This window comes from Nicotiana tabacum, chromosome 6 (assembly GCF_000715075.1).
Source record: "Nicotiana tabacum cultivar K326 chromosome 6, ASM71507v2, whole genome shotgun sequence".
NCBI classification, from domain to species: domain Eukaryota; kingdom Viridiplantae; phylum Streptophyta; class Magnoliopsida; order Solanales; family Solanaceae; genus Nicotiana; species Nicotiana tabacum.
The window spans coordinates 2,548,113-2,567,941 of NC_134085.1; the positions used below are offsets into that span (position 1 = coordinate 2,548,113).

The 19,829-nt window shown below is 38.5% G+C and overlaps 1 protein-coding gene across 3 annotated transcripts in view; it reads right to left on the minus strand.

The window, feature by feature from the left end:
- The window catches only part of LOC107817060 (DEAD-box ATP-dependent RNA helicase FANCM), a 45,449-nt gene extending 25,954 nt beyond the window's left edge, over window positions 1-19,495 (minus strand). Inside the window, exons 1-10 of one of the 3 annotated variants that reach the window (XM_075254491.1) lie at window positions 19,354-19,495; window positions 19,157-19,270; window positions 18,943-19,069; window positions 17,690-17,833; window positions 16,404-16,486; window positions 16,168-16,282; window positions 4,506-4,597; window positions 3,221-3,275; window positions 3,007-3,128; window positions 2,810-2,923 (exon numbers count right to left, since the gene is read on the minus strand). In XM_075254491.1, the coding sequence (XP_075110592.1) occupies window positions 2,810-2,923; window positions 3,007-3,128; window positions 3,221-3,275; window positions 4,506-4,597; window positions 16,168-16,282; window positions 16,404-16,486; window positions 17,690-17,833; window positions 18,943-19,069; window positions 19,157-19,270; window positions 19,354-19,401 (1,014 nt within the window). In that variant the 5' untranslated portion in view covers window positions 19,402-19,495. Of the gene's footprint in view, window positions 1-2,809; window positions 2,924-3,006; window positions 3,129-3,220; window positions 3,276-4,505; window positions 4,598-16,167; window positions 16,283-16,403; window positions 16,487-17,689; window positions 17,834-18,942; window positions 19,271-19,353 lie in introns of all 3 variants that reach the window. The other 2 variants (XM_075254490.1, XM_075254492.1) reach the window with 2 other exon arrangements.
- Window positions 19,496-19,829: the final 334 nt, after the last annotated feature.

A 19,829-nucleotide genomic window follows, 5' to 3' on the forward strand; every position in this document is an offset into this window, starting at 1 on the left:
GGAACGGGAGCTATAGGTGGTGGAGCTGGAGATGTAGAGGAAGATGGATGGGAGATAGTGACTAAATCTCCAAAAGAAGAGATTGGTAGTACCTCAGAAATATCTAAGTGATTACCTGGACCTGTGAAGTATGATTGGGTTTCAAAGAAGGTAACATCAGCAGACATAAGGTACCGCTGGAGGTGAGGAGAATAATATCGATACCCCTTTTACGTTCTCGAGAAACCAAGAAATACGCACTTAAGAACACGGGGAGCTAACTTATCTGTTCCTGGAGTAAGGTTATGGACAAAACAAGTGCTTCCAAAGACACAGGGTGGAAGAGAGAACAAAGGTAAGTGGGGAAACATAACAGAGAATGGAACTTGGTTCTGGATAGCTGAAGATAGCATACGATTAATAAGATAACAAGATGTAAGAACTGCATCCCCCCAAAAACGCAACGGAGCATGAGATTGTATGAGTAGGGTACGAGCAGTTTCAATAAGATGTCTATTCTTTCTTTCAGCTACCCCATTTTGTTGAGATGTGTACGGACAAGATGTTTGATGAATAATCCCATGAGATTTCATAAACTGCTGAAATGGGAAAGACAAATACTCTCGGGCATTATCACTACGAAATGTGCGAATAGAAACCCCAAATTGAGTTTGAATTTCAGCGTGAAAGGTCTAAAAAATAGAAAACAACTCAGATCGATTTTTTATCAAAAATATCCAGGTGCACCTAGAATAGTCATCAATGAAACTAACAAAGTAGCGGAATCCTAAGGTAGAACTGACCCGACTAGGACCCCAAACATCTGAATGGACTAAAGTAAAAGGTGACTCTGCTCGATTATCAATACGTCGAGGAAAATGAGAGCGAGTATGCTTACCGAGCTAACAAGACTCACACTCTAGAGCTGACAAGTGAGATAAACCAGGTACCATTTTCTGAAGTTTTGACAAACTAGGATGTCCCAACCGTTTATGTAATAAATTTGGTGAATCAGTAAGAGGACAAGTTGTTGAAGGAAGACAAGATGTGAGTCCATGTGATTTAGCAAGGACAAGGTAATAAAGTCCATTTGATTCACGCCCGGTACCAATGATCCACCCTGTACTGCGTTCCTGTATAAAAACATGGTCATCAAGAAATAAAACGGCACATTTAAGTGATTTAGCTAGGCGACTAACAGCTATGAGATTAAAAGGACTATTAGGGACATAAAGAACTGAATCTAAAGGTAAAGAACGAATTGAGCTTGTTTGACCTATTGCAGTTGCCATGGTTTGAGACCCATTGGCCATTGTGACTCTTGGAAGAGATTGAGAATACGAAATAGTAGTGAAAAGAGATTTGTTACCAGAAATATGATCTGATGCACCTGAATCAATGACCCAAGACTCAGAGGATGAAGATTGAGAGACACAAGTCAAGCTATTACTTGTCTGAACAACGGAAGCTATCTCAGAAGATGTCCGCTTACCTGCTTTGTACTGAAGAAACTCAAAATAATCCACTAAAGAAACCATCCGACTATTTGAAGCATCGGTTCCCATGTCGCTACAATTAATAGTAGTAGGGTTAACTTGAAATAGTGAAAATTAGTAACTCTTGGGAAAACTGAAGAAATTGCTGAGAAAACACTGTTTACAGCAGGAAAACAGAACATTGTTCTGCGGCGGAAATCACTGTTCACTCCAGAAATACTGTAACTCTAGGAAAGTTCGAAAAGTTACTGTAGCTACCGGAAAAAATTCAAAGTGATCGGAATAAAATAAAAACAGTAGGGGTAGGATCGGAATTAACAGACGACCCAACTGTTCTGCAGGAACCTTTTCAAAAAATGGCCGGAAGTCCACTTTTGAAATCACTATTCACGCCGAAAAAATATAAAAGTGGTCGAAATTTGGTGTAACCTGGATGGGTAGGCTAGGAATTGCAAGGGGAACAATCTGTCTTGAAGAGTCATCGCCAAAAAATGGGGGGAAGGTGGCCCACGCGACGTCGGAACATCGCCGGAAAATTTTCTTCGGACAGCTACAGTACCGCCGGAGATTTTCACTGAGGTTTGGTCGTCGGACAGTGACTACTCTTGTGGTAGTGTTAGATTTTTTGCACAACACTGACCGAGATAAAGTAGACACAAAACAACTTTGAAAGTCGCCGGAAAAAAGGTTATGATGACTGATTTCACTTCCCGGAATCGCTGGAATTTATGCACAGCGATAAATCTTTCACGATAGCTCATACCATGTGAGAAGGAACGGGCGAAAATATGATATATATTGATATATTGTGTGCTCAATACAATACAAGAGGTCCTTATTTATAGCTATACTATACAAAGACATACTACTCCTATTTCAATGTGGGACAAGACTACATATCTAACACTAACTAATGACATTAAATCAAATTTAGAACTTAAAATTTTATTTTCAACTCTTTAACAAAATAAAATAGACATTTTACTTTTGCAGCTACTAACTATGCCAAAGTACACTATACGGGCCTTAGCATCAAACAATTTTTTCAAGTCTTGCAGGATAGGAGCCACATGGAGGCATTAGCATCTCTTCAACAATAGATTGTATCACTATAATCCACTGAGAAATGCAAATACGTAAGAAAAACATAACCAGAACAAAAATAGGAAGAAAGCGTGGAAAGAGGATAATGACAGACTTCATTGAACAACTATCCTATACCTGAACTTCGCTGACTGACTAGTCAGAACAGCACATCCCCAAAAATGTAGCAAACAACTACATCATAGTCAAAAGAAAACATCTAAAGAATTTTCAAGTAATAGTAGCCATACTGTCCGGTAGTCTCTATTCAGTAGTAGCCCATATGCATTAAGCCGATTCACTAATGGGCATATGACTTTCAAGAGGAGTTCACCAACTTCATCAGCATCTTTGCCCATGGGAACCTGAAAGCATGATTTGAAAATTTTTGAACATAAACAACGGAAAAAAAGGTTCAGCAAAGAGCCCAAGGGAGATATATTTAGACCGTTATCTGTTCAATCTTTCGAGCATGCACATATGGGAGCACATCTGGGTCAGTTTCATTTCGATATTCAAGTGTTGATATTTGCAAGTTATCGATCACGTTCTGAACTGCCTGCCGTTTAGCTAACATATGGAAGATCCCAGTAAGAAGGGTGACATAAGACATGAAACCAATTTAAATTCCAACAAAGTCCAGCAGATAATTAGTAACTTACACCCAGGTGTTGCAGTTAATGCTAATATCCTGACTTGGACATTACATGCCATCAACTACAAATAAATCAAAAAAGTTGAATTTTCACCAACCAAATGGAGATAAATTGAGGAATTGATATGGAAATTCGACATATTTTATAGAAAGTTTAACAGGAAATGGCATGATAATCTAATACTACCTCTAAATGTTTCCCTTATATTTGGACACCGGATTAAAAATGTACATCAAAATGGAGCTTGAAAAAATAAAATAAGCATTTGCACTTGGAACTAAGAGAAGCCTGCCCAGTTAGAAATGGACCAAGGAGTGGGCCAAGGATTTGACTTTAGCAAGAAAAAGGCAGAACAAGAATCTGAGGTAGAATGCTGAATTAGGTATGTAAAGCTGGCACTAGACCAACAATGGGTTTCAACTTCTACATAAAGCAAAAAAGCAACTAAATTATTTCCGCAATTCCTTTCTTTCAGTTATCACAATGACAGATTCGACCAAATAGAGCAACTGTCACAGTAGTTCACAAGTTTGATGTATAGATGTTTTCAAAATTTTATTTTACATTTTGGGAGCGTGATGAACTTTTTGGTCCCATACTCTTGAATATCTATAGATTTGTCTTCTTGATTTTCTATATTCCGAGTACATGGGTGATTACCCTATCGAAAATCTTGGTGTAAAATGTCTCTCGCAACCGACATAGAATCATACTGCATCTCCTCTATTTCATCCACACTTGAGGAATCAAATCCATGATACTTTTTTTACTAAGACGGTACCATCTTGGTGGTGTAATTCATGAATAAAACTACTGTAGTTGCTAAAAAGTTACATCGATGACTTCAGATTTTCTGATTTCCTCTTTCTATTAAAAAAGGATTCATGCTGCTCCACATCATTGTAATAATTACTTGTGGAGGTGCAGAATTCCAAATTGTTGATAAACTGTCCAGATTTTAGAAGCTTACATGCGGTGAAAGGGTGAAACATCAAAAAGGGGAGCCGGTGATCACCTTTCTCTTTGTCTCACCTCCCGAAGAATAGGTATCGCATGCATCTCTAAATAGTAAATAGTCCACACAGAGAGAATGTTGAACATATTTCACAGTTATATAGATTTTTTTAGATATACTGATTATCAACAGAAAGGAGAGAACAACTATAAACAGGTACCAGGTTAAATTCACGTGGCAAAGCAACTCATAAAGTTACAAAATAGTCTCATGTTGACAGATACATTAAGAATCATATCAGAAAGCTAGAACATAAAAACAAACTGAATGACAAACCTGGCGAGCTACTACACAATAAGAGTAATTTCCACTTGCGCGATGAGCCTCGTCGATTACCAAGCAAACTAGATGTCTCATGAAGCATATTCCTGTGATTTTACAGATATAATTTCATAAACGTTCAATATGGTCTAAGAACGGAAATTTCAAAGTTATGAGGTTTACAATTCTCATAATCAAAAGGAAATACATTCAAATGTGCATGCAACCTCTAGTCATTAAATACTTCTTCAAATTAATACATTCAAACTCATATGGTTGATGTGCTAGCAAAAACTTTTGAACATAACTCCCATTCAGGCACTATAAAAGAACTAAAACCAAAAGCTACACCAACAGCATTTATTTGCTGTGTTAGATCTATCTGGGGCGTGAGCTATTGGCTATTACAATCATATATTAAACTCCGACCATTGAAAAACAATCCCTTGTGTACACCATATTCTATATTCCGAAACAACACAAGATAAGCTCTATTTAAACTCAAGATGGAATAGCAATCAAGTTTGCCAATAAAGCATGCAGTGACTTGTGAACTAGGAAAAGGCACCATAAGCATTAACTAGACTATAGATATCCCAACCTCTAAAGAATGAAGTTGACTCATTTGGTAGCCCCTTGTTAGTTTGGTAGTTAAATAGTAGTAAATAACCCTAATCCCATATGTATTAGGAGTAGGAAATGTATTATATATATAGGGCTCATTGTATCATTGTCAATATATGTGAATAATATCATAGTTTCTCCTTTTCACGTGGTATCAGATCACTCGTGAGAGATTTACAATGTGCATAAATTCCAGCGATTCCGGGAAGAGAAATCAGTCACCGGAAGTCTTTTTCCGACGACTTTTTCAAGGTTGTTTGCGTCTGCGTTGTCTCTGTCAGTGTTGTGCAAAATCCAACACTACCACTAGAGTCACCACTGTCCGGCGACCAAACCCCAGTAAAAATCTCCGGCAGCAGCCTCCTCACGCACCCCCACGCGCCACCAGAAGCTCACGCGTGAGCTCACGTGCCGGCGCTTACAGCCACTTCCGGCCATTTTTTGAAAAAGTTTCTTCATAACAGTTGGGTCGTCTACCAATTCCGACCTCACCCATATTGTTTTCGTTTTATTCTGACCACTTTGAGTTTTTTCCGGTGATTACACTGATTTTTCCCGGCAGCTATAGTAATTTTCCGGCAAAAACAGTGTCTCCTTCGTCTGTTTCAGCGAGTTTTCAATTGATTCTTTCTGTTATTTGGTGATAATTTCATAGACCTCTCTTCAATCCAACGACGTCTTTGGGAGTTGATGCTTTCGGGTCTAAAAACCCGAGCTCTGGCAGTTCCGGTGTTATGATTACCTCAGAACCTTTAATGGGAAGTTCAAACTACTTAGTTTGGGCTTCGTCTGTCGAGTTGGGGTGTAAAGGTCAAGGTATTCAAGATCATTTAATCAAGAAGTCTAGCGAAGGAGATGAAAAGGCCAAAGCACTTTGGGAGAAGATCGATGCTCAATTATGCAGTATTCTGTGGCGATCTATTGATTCCAAGTTGATGCCCTTGTTTCGTCCATTCCAAACATGTTATTTGGTTTGGGAAAAGGCTCGCACTTTATACACTAATGACATATCTCGTTTCTATGATGTGATATCTCGGATGACAAAGTTAAAGAAACATGAATTAGATATGTCTACTTACTTGGGACAAGTACAAACAGTAATGGAGGAATTTGAGAAGTTGATGTCAGTTTCTGCTAGTGTTGAAAAGCAACAAGAGCAGCGACAAAAGATGTTTCTAGTTCTTACTCTTGCTGGACTTCCTAATGATCTTGACTCAGTACGCGATCAGATTTTGGCTAGTCCGACTGTCCCCACAGTTGATGAATTATTCTCGATTACTTCGCCTTGCTGCAGCACCAAGTCACCCAGTGATCTCATCACAGACACTTGACTCGTCTGTTCTTGCATCCCAGATAGTGAACAATCGGGCATCTCAAACTATGGAGTATAGACGAGGAAGAGGTCGTTTTGGAAGATCTAGACCCAAGTGCTCTTATTGTCATAAACTTGGACACACTTGTGACGTGTGCTATTCTTTACATGATCGTCCACCCAAAAATACTTATGTTGCTCAGACCGAGACTATAGGTAACCAAGGATTTTCTTTATCTGAAGGGGAATATAATGAGTTCCTTCAGTATCGAGCAAGTAAGCAGACATCTCCACCAGCAGCCTCTATTGCTCAGACTGACACTTCTGTTGCTGGTAATTCTTTTGCTTGTATTTCCCAATCTAGTACTCTTGGACCATGGGTCGTGGACTCGGGCACTTCTGATCATATCTATGTAATAAATCCCTTTTGTCAAATATTGTGTATTCACAGTCTCTTCCCACTAGTACTTTAGCCAATGGGTCTCAAACTAAAGCAAATAGAGTTGGACAAGCTAATCCCCTACCCTCTGTCACTCTAGATTTCGTTCTTTATGTCCATGGTTGTCCTTTTAGTCTTGCATTTGTTAGTCGTTTGGCTCGTGCCCTCCATTGTGGTATATATTTTATTGATGATTCTATTATTATGCAGGACCGCAGTACGGGACAGACGATTGGAACAGGGCTTGAATCAGAAGGCCTTTACTACCTTAACTCACTCAATTCCTCCAAGGCATGTCTAGTTACAAATCCTCCAGACCTAATTCACAAACGTTTAGGACATCTAAGTTTATCCAAGTTTCAGAAGATGGTGCCTAGTTTGTCTAGTTTATCTAGATTAGATTGTGAGTCGTGTCAGCTCGGGAAACATACCCGAGCCTCCTTTCCTCGTAGTATTGAGAGTCATGCGGAGTCTGTTTTTTCTTTCGTTCATTCTGATATATGGGGTCCTAGTAGTGTCAGTTCAACCTTGGGATTTCGTTATTTTGTTAGTTTCATTGATGATTATTCAAGATGTACTTGGCTTTTCTTAATGAAAGATCGTTATGGGTTATTTTCTATATTCCGGAATTTTTGTGCTGAAATCAAAAATCAATTTGGTGTTTCTACTCGCACTTTTCGTAGTGATAATGCCTTAGAATATTTATCCTCTCAATTTCAGCAATTTATGACTTCTCAAGGAATTATTCATCAGGCCTCTTGTCCTTAAACCCCTCAGCAAAATAGGGTTGCAGAGAGAAAGAATAGGCACCTCATTGAGACTGCTCACACACTTCTCACTGAATCTCATGTTCCGTTGCGTTTTTGGGGCGATGCAGTTCTCAAAGCTTGTTATTTGGTTCATCGGATGCCTTCATCTCCCATCCAGAATTAGATTCTGTATTCAGTATTGTTTCCCAGTCACCCTTATACTCTCTTCCCCCTCGTGTTTTTGGGAGCACTTGTTTCGTTCATAACTTAGCCCCTGGGAAAGATAAGTAGCTCTTTGTGCTCTCAAGTGTATCGTCCTTGGTTATTCTCGTGTTTAGAAGGGATATCATTGTTACTCACCTGACCTTCGTAGGTACCTTATGTCAACTTACGTCACATTTTTGAGTCTAAACCTTTCTTTACCTCTTCTGACCACTTCGATATATCTGAGGTCTTACATATACCGACCTTTGAGGTGTTTACTATAGCTCCTCTTTCACCTTCCGCCACAGATGTCTTACTCATTCCAACCGTTGGGGAGTCTAGTATGGCTCCTCCTAGATCCCCAGCCACAGAAACACCACTCTTGACTTATCATCGTCGTCCGCGCCCAGCATCAGGCTCAGTTGATTCACGTCCTATACCTGACCCTGCTCCTACTGCGGACTTGTCTCTTCCTAGTACACCGATTGCACTTCGGAAAGGTATACGAACCACACTTAATCCTAATCCCCATTATGTCGGTTTAAGTTATCATCATATGTCATCACCCTATTATGCTTTTATATCGTTCTTTGTCCTCTGTTTCCATCCCTAAGTTTATAGGTGAAGCATTGTCTCATCCAGGATGTTGACAGGCTATGATTGACGAAATGTCTTCTTTACATACGAGTGGTACTTGGGAGCTCGTTCCTCTTCCTTCATGCAAATCTACTGTTGGTTGTCGTTGGGTGTATGCAATCAAGGTTGGTCCGGATGGCAAGGTTGATAGTCTTAAGGCCCGTCTTGTTGCCAAGGGATATAATCAGATATTTGGGCTCGATTACAGTGATACATTCTCTCTCGTGGCTAAGATAGCATCAGTTCGCCCTTTTCTATCCATGGCTGATGTTCGCCATTGGCCTCTCTATCAGCTGGACATTAAGAAAGCTTTTTTACATGGTGACCTTGAGAATAAAGTTTATATGGAGCAACCACCTGGGTTTGTTACTCAGGGGGAGTCTCGTGGCCTTGTATGTCACTTGCGCCGGTCACTTTATGGTTTAAAGCAATCTCCTCGAGCCTGGTTTGGTAAGTTTAGCACAGTTATCCAGGAGTTTGGCATGACACGAAGTGAAGCTGATCACTCTATGTTTTACCGGCGTTCTGCTTCGAGTCTTTGTATTTATCTGGTGGTCTATGTTGACGATATTGTTATTACCGACAATGATCGGGATGGTATTACTAAATTGAACCAACATCTCTTTCAACACTTTCAGACAAAGGATCTGGGCAAACTAAAGTATTTTCTGGGTATTGAGGTCGCTTAGTCTAGCTCAGATATTGTGATATCACAACGGAAGTATGCCTTAGACATTCTTGAGGAGACAGGAATGACAGGTTGTAGACCGATTGACACTCCGATGGATCCGAATTCTAAACTTCTGCCAGGACAAGGGAGCCGCTAAGCAATCCTGCAAGATATAGGCGGTTGGTTGGTAAATTAAATTATCTCACAGTGACTAGACCTGACATTTCCTTTCTTGTGAGCGTTGTAAGTCAGTTTATGGATTCTCCCTGTGATAGTCATTGGGATGCAGTTGCCCGCATTCTTCGGTATATAAAATCAGCTCCAAGCAAAGGGTTATTGTTTGAGGATCGAGGCCATGAGCAGATCGTTGGATACTCAGATGTTGATTGGGCAGGATCACCTTCTGACAGACGTTCTAGTCTGGATATTGTGTTTTAGTAGGAGGCAATTTGGTGTCTTGGAAGAGCAAGAAACAGAATGTAGTTGATCGATCTAGTGCAGAAGCAGAACATCGAGCAATGGCTATGGCAACATGTGAGCTAATTTGGAACAAACAATTGCTCAAGAAGTTGAAATTTGGTGAAATCGGCTAGCTGGAACTTGTGAGCGATAATCAAGCTGCCCTTCATATTGCATCAAATCTGGTGATCCATGAGAGGACTAAACACATTGAGATTGATTGTCACTTCGTCAGAGAAAAGATACTCTTAGGAGATATTGCTACAAAATTTGTGAAGTCGAATGATCAACTTGTTGATATTTTCACCAAGTCTCTCACTGGTCCTCGTATTAGTTATATATGTAACAAGCTCGGTACATATAATTTATATGCACCAGCTTGAAGGGAAGTGTTAATTTGGTAGTTAAATAGTAGTAAATAACCCTAATCTCATATGTATTAGGAGTAGGACATGTATTATATATATCATAGTTAACATATATGAATAATATCATATTTTTTAATAATATCATATTTTCTCCCGGTGCTTTCTCACACCCCTAAAGAATGAAATCACCTCCATGATGGACACCAATGACAATACATGCTATGCACAATAATCATGGAACTAAAAATATCAGGAAGGAACAGCCAATGACCATACTGATGAATAGGAAAATCCATAATCAGATGCAAGCCAAATAGTTTTTTTTTGGGGGGGGAGGGGGATAAAGTAATAATTTGATTAAAAACAAAGGGCAAGAAGATGCCCTATACACAACGTAAACAGAAAAGATAGAAAACCCTACAAAAAGATATGGTTTTCTATAGATGTCATTCAACCATCTATACATAAATGAACCTCGTGGGTGCACCAAAAAGCAATAAGTGAAGAAAGGCTATTCCTCAAAAGTACAAGATCTTTCTCTACTCCATCAAAGGCTCTCCTATTCCTCTCTTTCCATACGATCCACATAAGTGCTAGGGGAGCAACAACCCATGTCATGTGTCTTCTCTTCCGTCTTCTAAAACCCAGCTAAAATTGTTTCTATTATGCTGCCCGGCATCACCCACTCCATGCCATACCATCTCAAAATTTTCCACCACAAGTAAGATGTTATACAACAATGTAAAAGGAGGTAATTCACATTCTCTCCTGATTCTTTAAACATGAAGCATTAGCTAACATAAGTAATCTTCCTCGTCCTCAAATTCTCCGCCGTCAAAATCACTCGTCTCATAGCTAGCCAAGTGAAGAAACCTACCATTCTCGTTACTTATGGAATCTATACCGAATTATGTGGAAAGGATGGCTCCTCTCTCATCAGAAGCTACTCATAATAGGACTTAATGGAAAAAACGTTATTTTTCCCGCCTCCAATCTCCATGCATCATGTCTATCCTGTGACATTTTTTTATTGTGAAACAATACGAGCAAGTTTGATATTCCTCTACCTCCCAGTCTTGCAAGTTCCTCCTAAATCTCAAGTCCCATTGCATTTCTCCCCCTTATAAGCTCCACAATCGTAAGACTGGCATCTTCTTTTGGCTTGAAATATTGTATGTTCAGATACGTGACTCTCAATGTGTTGCTCTCGCACCACCTGTGATCTCAAAAACTTATCTTCTTCCCATCACCCACCCTGAATGATATATTTCAATTAAAAAATTTCCACCCTTTTATAATATTTCTTCATAACCTGCACCCAAAAGGAAGTGACATTTTAAGTCCTCCACCCCCCTTCCAACACCTCATACTTCTCTGCAATTACCCCTTCCAAAAAGCCTCCACCTCTACCCCAAATCTCCGTAGTCACTTTGTCACTAACGCCTTGTTGAAAACTCTTAGATTTTTTATCCCAAGTCTACACAACACTTCGGTGTAGCAGTGTTTTGGATAGCGTGCGGCGATAAATAGCAACGAGGGTCCGCTTCACTGAGGCGAGAGGCGAGCAGCGAAGCGCTTGCCTTTTTGCTGTGAAGCGACAATTTATACAAAAAAATAAAATATTCTATATATAACTAAAAACTCAAATAGCAACAATATATTAATAAATATATCAATTTTCAAAAATTAAAAACTCAATATATAGCTATAGTAGATTCATACTAACAAGCAAAAGGAAGAAAAAACAGAGTAACAGCGATTAAAAACAGAGCCCAAAACTAAAAGAAAGAAGAGAGAACAGAGAAGAAAGAAGGAAAAAAAAATTGGACAGAGTCACAGAACTGAAACTCGAAGAAAGAAGAAATGAGAAGAAGAAAGAAGAAAAGAGATGAAGAGAAGCATACCTGATGAAGAAAGAAGAAAGAAAAGAGCTGGTCTGTTATAGGTTTGTTGTCGACTTGAAGGAGAAAGAGTAAAGAAATCGCGAGCCCTAATTTTTTGTTTTAACAGACCGCTGCTACTGCCTTCTTCTTTACTTTTTTGCAAAAAGCGACGCTACAGGTCGCCACACGCTACAAAGGCAGAGGCATGGTAACAATAGTGTACTGATAGTGTTGAAAACGCTACGCCACACTGTAAAATAGTGATGGCAGCTCGCCTCGCCTCATGCTATTAGCGCTGAGGCGAGCGCTATTTACAACACTGCGGTGTGGTAACAATCTCTCAATTAACCAAGTGAGTTCCTCTCCCCACTTGAGCCATGCCATAGAAAATCTCTCTGAAGTTTTCTAACTTCCTAGTAACGCCAATCGGAGCCTGTAACACGGACATGAAATAAGTAAGAATACCCAATAGTGTACTCTTAGTTAACAATTCATTTTTCCTTTTGGATAAGTACCTCTTTTGCCAACCTGCGAGCCTTTTGTCTACCCTCTCTATTACCGGGTTCCAAACCGCTAGGTTTTTGTTAGATGCACCTAGCGGTAAGCCCAAGCAAGTAGTTGAAGAACCCCGGTCATACAATTCCTGACATGTGCTAGGACCTCCATATTCTCTGCACCCCACTGAAATAATCTCGCATTCTCTAAGGTTGATCTTTAGGCTCGACACCAATGGGAACTGTATCAGCACTTGTCTCATATAAGACAACTAGGCTCTATCAACATCACAAAACACTAAAGTATCATCTGCAAATAATAGATGAGATATCCTTACAATACTTTGACCACTCGTCGCTGCAGAAAAACCACTTAAGTAACCCCCTACTACAGCTTTATCCATCATTCTACTCAATGCTTCCATCATTAAAATGAAAAATATATACGAAGTAGGTCGTTCTGTCTCATTCTTCTCATGCAACCAAAGAACCCGCATGGATTACCATTCATGAGGACAGAGAACTTGGCAGTTGAAATGCAAAACTTGATTTATTTCCATGTTGCCCCAAATCCCATCCTCAACATAATGAAATCAAGGAACTCCCAATTAACATGATCATAGGCTTTCTCAAAATCCAATTTACACAAAATCCTCGGTTCCCCTTTCTTTCTTCTCGAATCAACCAGTTCATTAGCCACCAATGTTGCATCTAGAATTTGTTTACCTTCCATAAAAGCATTTTGCGAAGTAGATATTGTCTCATCCAATACCTATCTTATAAATGCTCCCTACTAGAACAATAGGTCTATAAACCTTTATACTCGATGCTTCCTATCTTTTCGGAATGATGACAACGAAAGAGGCATTGAAACTTTTTTCGAACTCCCCCGTACTCTAGAAAGCTGCAATAGTTTCTAACACTACTAGAAAAATACTAAGGTGAAACTGTCTGGTCCTAGAGCTTTATCCCCTACACAACTTTCAACTGTCTTCTTCACCTAGTATTCTCTAATAGTCTTCTTTAACCATCCACTTTTCTATTCCCCTATATGTTTAAACTCAAAACCCCTTAGAATAGCCCTCCAATCTGCCTCCTCCATAAATAATTGTTCATTAGAAACCACGATAGCTCACCTACCTCCAGACCCTCATGCACCACCCTATTTATCTCTACTGAGTCTATGAGTTTCTCCTCCCATTAGCCACCGCAACCTTGTGGAAACATTTGTATTCAAGTCCCCTCCTCCAAACATAACACCCTCGATTTTTGCCTCCAACTAATCTTATGAGCTATAGCCAAAGAAGCTAGCTCTTTTTAACTCCTCCCTCACCTTTTCCCTATTCACCAACCTTGTCTTCCTTTCTACCATCTCTAACTCCCTGACCTCGTGAATGACCTTTTTTATCTTCACCTCTACCCTGCCAAATCTCTTAAGCATCTTTAGTTTCCTTGCAAGTCGGAAAGACGAGTTCCCTATCACTACATAACTACTCCACCACCCTGCCACTCTTTCCCTATGTCCGACGCCTTCAACCATATATTTTCAAATCTAAAAGGATCTCTCGCCCTCCTTCCTCCCCCCCCCTCCCATCTAGCATAATAGGTGAATGGTCTAATGTCAATCTAGGGAAAGGAACCAGAATTACATTCAGATTCATTTAGGGGTGGGCATCGGTTGGTTCGGTTCGGTTCTGTTGTGAATGTTATCGGTTCGGCATATAGGTTATCGGTTTATAAATATACTAAACCGATAACCGAACCGATAAGATATCGATTATCGGGTATCGTTTAACGATCCTTACTGGTTCGGTTATTGGTTTACCCGATAAGAATAAAATATATCCAAAAATTTCATGTTTTTATTACAGAAATCGTGATCATAATGTTAAGAGAAAGAAACTGAATTTTTGCTCTTAAGAAAAGAGGGATTAAATTTCAACTTCTTGCATATGAAAATCCCAATGAATGATCTCAATTTTCAAAGTTATAAGTTAGTAGGAGTAAGGAATAAGACATTCAACAATCTAATCTTACTAACTATCTCACTGCGGGCAGGCATAACTCACAGAAAAATAATAAAATGCTAATCTTGTAAATACTAAAGAATCACTGCAACAAAAGAAACAAATAGCAAAACTAAAAATCTAAACAATTAATTATTTAAAGTTTACAACTAAAAATTTTAACTGAAGAATTAAGATGAGAAATTCAGAAAAGTTTAAAACTTATTCTAAGGATTAAGGTGAGAAGATTAAGAGTAACTGCCGAGAGAATTAAGAGAATGAGAGAATGAAGTAATAAGGTGGCTTTATATACAGTGGGTAAAATTATATTTTTGTTAAAGCTTATTCGGTTATCGATTAAACCTTAACAAAATTGGGCAAACTGAGACTCGAACCAATAACCCAATAGTCAAATAATATTAAACTGTTATCAAATTATTTACCTAATAACCCGATATCGATAACCCAATAGCATTTTATCGATTCGGGCTATCGGTTATACCCGATATATACCCAGCCCTAGATTCATCTCATCCCAAAAATTGGACACCAAGAATCTGTCAAGTCTTGATCTAGAAAAAGAGTCTTCCGATCTAGACTGAGAGAATCTAGCAACTGTTAAAGGAAGGTAAACAAGAAACTGGTTATCGATAAACTCCAAAAACTCCTCCATAGCCCTCGTAAACCCCCTGCTCCCCTCCCTCTCCCGGCTATGGTCCCCTTCCCTCCCCCGACTATCAGATAGTATTGAGATCCCCTCCCACCAACCATGGAATGTCCCACTCTCCCATATATTAGTCATCTCTTCCCAAAATACCGCCTTCAAGCCCTCCCTAGGAGCACACTCCCCTGAAATCCCACTTCACCACATTCCAATAATTTTGAAATCTCACTGATATACATAACTCACCCTTCTTAGTTTCCATAACTTCATTTTTTTTCTCATCCCATAATAAAAGTATCCCCCTGCGAACACCCTAGATGGGATAGCATCATGTTTCACCCACTTTCCACCCCAAATACTCCTCACAACACCATTTGTCACGTTTTCCATTTTTTCTCCAAAACACAAACAATATCCATCCCACATTCCCTAAGACATACCGTTATGATCATTGTTGCTAGGGTCATTCATGCCCCTCTTGCCAGGGTCATTCAAGCAGTTATTAAACTGTTAAAAGCCGTGAAGCAAATAACAAATTTTTGTGTGTTATCAAACCTGAACGAGATATGCTCAAAGTGGTCATTGTCAAGTAAACATACTTAAACTTATTACAGCTTAACAACTTCAATGTCTGATGCCTCTTCTACGTTTTCTTTTTGCATATTTAGATAGTATCTAAGCAGAATAATTCTGTTTGGGCCAAGCATTAACCTATATTCATTCTTGTTCGAACCTAGAATGCTTAATATAATAGTGTCCTCAAGCTTCTGGTAAATAATTACATCTGATTTTTCTTCAAAACAAGAAAGGCGTAATCACGGTGTTAGTTAAATAGCTATTATCTACAGAAAGTGTAGAGTTATTAAGTGAAAATACCTCCAAAAGTATGTCAAAAAATACAAATTATATAAATTCAGTTTTAGACGTGCTTTCAACACCTCTGTTAAGAGTGATTACGGTTGTTGACCCGAAAGTGATCCAATTATACAATATAAGTGACACTTTCCTCTAGCATGTACATTCACATCCAGAAATTCAAATAAGTCACCGCAGTTAAGTTCTATTTCCTCTCATGAAAGCACAAATCATGTGGAAGGGGTAAACCTTGAATACGCGAAAACTATATAACACTTTTAAAATTGTATCAGCACCAGAGTGAAGAACGTCACCAGAATGTATATCCTTCTCCAGCACTTGTGGAGTAACAAAGAAAACTCGTCTCTCTTTCCATAAGCTCGCTCTTCTCGACGGATTTGTTTGACCTGTCAGATCAATTGTGCACTCCTGTAATCAATTTAGCAACAAATGTCTTAAAATATAAATAACAGTACATTTGCTCTTTTAGGACACAGGATTAGAAAAACAACATAGAAATAATAGAAAACAGAACAAACTTCTAGCTTACTTGTGGAATATCTACAAACTTATGCAATGCTTCCACCTGCTGCAAAACAAGTGGGCGTGAAGGAGCTGCAAAAACAATTTTCCCTGCCATTGGGACACCATCCAGAACAGTTAATCCAAAGGTTTGGATTAAAATATCTTCTCAGCCGATATATATATATATATATATATATATATAAAAAAAAAACAGGACCATCATTAGTAAGTGAAGGGCTCATCGGGATTCAGGCATCTTAAAACTCAAAACAAAATTTCCTTTGTTCACAAACTTGAAAATGCATAAAATGAAGTATCTAGCCTAATAATGTTGCTGCATAATATTTCACAGTTGTTAGCACAAGATGTGCACTCAAAATACAAGAACTATGAACAGTACAATGAAAAGTCAAAGCAAAATATAACAAGTAGAATTAGCTGCTGACAGAGGTCCATTTAAATCAAAATGATCATTGGCAATGGTAAGAGCTTAACAATTGAAGTCTATGAATCAAAATGCTCGAAGTTCATTGTGATGTATATATATCATGACTAAGTTCTTAACACTTATTTCAAAACAAATCTTTTTGTTCTTTGTTATACAGGGTGCAAGAGAGTTGAAATTGTAAAAGATGTCATCAAGAGAAAGAGGACAGAGTGAAGAGAGAGCATGGAGACCTAAGTCTGCTATAGAACTACTCATATCACACTTGTTCAACTTCATTTGGCATCTGGATGAACGAGGTAGTGTTAGATCATGCGGAGGAATGCGAACATCCATCCCATGAACCGCCAGGGAGCCATGCATTTCTCCGGCTTGGGATCTTTCATGTCCAGTATCCCATTAGATCTACCAGCAACAGACTAGGGGCTCACTACATCCCATCTCACTGGGGGCAGAAAATGAATCTCCATCTCGCCCCTTTTGAGATTGGTTGGGATAGAAGGTTGAAGTCCATCTGAACTGCCCAATGAGTATAAGAGAAAAGCAAAGTACCAATGACACGCTACTAACCATTTCACGATTTAAACCATTATTTAAACTTCCCAGTTTATTCAACATTTTACTCTACATAAATGTAGAGGTTAATTTAGGTTGAGTTTATTGGGATGGGGGGAGTAAATTCTTATGTTCAAAGCACCTACTTGTCACTTTTTTATAGCTCAAAATTTCAGCAGATTCAGCTGAGATTAATCTTGCTTCTCAAAAACTAGCTCTTCAATGTGGAGACATGACGAGAGTAGTTACCGGAAATAGTGTGTGACAAGTTTAAAAGAATAAGAAATACGATAGATGTAGCACTGCATTACCTTCTGGAAACCATCTGAAATAATTATACATTACAACAGCAGCAATAAATGTCTTCCCAAGACCTGTGGGTAATGCCACTAAGGTATTGCTAAAAAGAGCAGTCTGGATGATAGAAAATTGATAATCACGACGATCGAAATTGACTGCAGGAAAAATAAAGTTAACTGAACATGAGTCTTCATTCCAAGAAACTACTACAATGCTTTATCTAAAAGATAGTGACAGTTACATCATAGAGCTTATGACTATCCATGCAAAAGTTTCATTCAAGCAGCATAACTCGTCAATATTGGCAATTTGCTTAAATATCATGTTAGAGAACAGAGATAGCATGCTTAAAATTTAACAAAAAGGTCTTAAAAGGAAAGAAGAAGAAAAATGCAGTTGCACATCACTAACAAAATTATAATTATTTCTCAAAAGCAACATACAATAATTTTCACCTTCTCCCACATTGCTAGTTTTGGTATAAGGATAACAATAGATTAACCAAGATCAAATATAATACATGGTTTTTCTCTTTTTTCCTTTCTTTTGATAATCGTAGGGCTCGACCAACATATATGGGCCTCGACTAATTCACTTGGCAGCCTACTACAGCCCACATGCACAGTTGGCAGGTCAACCTGCTCAACATGGATGAAAAGATACTACTGAGTATTATAGTTAAGATTCAAACATGGGATCTCCAAGTTGTTACTCGTACACCTAAACCACTCAGTCGTCCCCTTGGGTCACAACAAATGGTACTCCCGCAGTCCCAATGTATGTGATGGTATTTCCTTTTTAGTTTGTCCTAAAAGAATGACACGATTCTATATTTAGAGACAATCTAACAATACACTTCTCATTTTATCCTTAATGAGATGATTTTTAGCCGCACAGATATTTATGGTTTAATTTAGACCACAAGTTTCAAAAATCTTCTTTCTTTACATAAATTGGAACATAGAGAGTATTTACTAATTCTTAAAAAGCCCAATCAACAACTAACTGCCAAACCTACGTCTACGATGAGAACAAACACATTCAGCTTTTACCTAAGTTTATTTTAATTGGAATGATAAATATTACAGTATCTCATTTGGGACATGTACATCAAGTCAAATGAAGAATCCGCGAAACATAAAGTAAAACACTCAAAAATGCTGGCACTTTTTGACTTCTAGAGAACATAAATATGTAAAAATATAAATTAAAACAAGATATTGATGAACTATAACCAAAAAAAAACAGTGAAAAAAAAAAGAACCTGGGAAAATCCAAGTTTTTGCAGCCTCCGGATCAATCTTCACATCATTAGGGCCCTGAGATGATTCACTGGGCCCACAAGATTCAAAATCATCTTCGTTCTTTTGTCCGAGCCCGTTTCGATTGTCCTGTTTGGTGGAATTTTGGAAAAATTTATCAAGTGTGGATTGTCTTGAAGAAGAAGGAGCAAAAGGGTACTTATGGGTTTCCTTAACTTGGTGATTTGAATGAGAAGTAGAAGCAAAATTAGAAGAAAATGGTCTGTTGGAAATTGCTGTTGCTTCTAAAGCCCCATCGATTTCTTTCACAGCTAAGTCCCAATCAAATTCCTGTAGGAAAATAGCATGAGGGTTAGTAGTTGAAAACAAAGGAAACACACACACACACACACAGAGAGAGAGAGAGAGAGCACGTCGTCGTCGTCGTCGATTGTGTGGATAACTGTGGATGAAGAAGGCATTGGGGAATGGAGAATAGTGTAATGGAGAAGGAAGCAACGGAGGGAAACTTATAAGGGCACTTTGAATGTGGGAAACTGGAAAATAGCGCCAGGGAATTTTCCCCAATTTTTCATTACTTAGAAAAATTCCTTCTATTTTGTATTGCATATTATATTTCGAGAAAACAACATTAAGGTATTAAAATATTAAATCAACGTGTAAAATTGGATTTCAACATTGGTTCAAATTTTAAACTTGTAAAGTTGTCAAAATAATTTTTGAAAATGTTTCAAATTTGTAAATTATGACCTCGAGAGCCATACTCTATTTTAAATTGTAACGACTCGACCGATGTTTTGAGCTCTAGACCGTCGTTCAACGTTCTGAGGCCTTGAGTAGCTTCACTTCATGTTTTATGACTTGTACGCATAGTTGGAATTGAATTTCG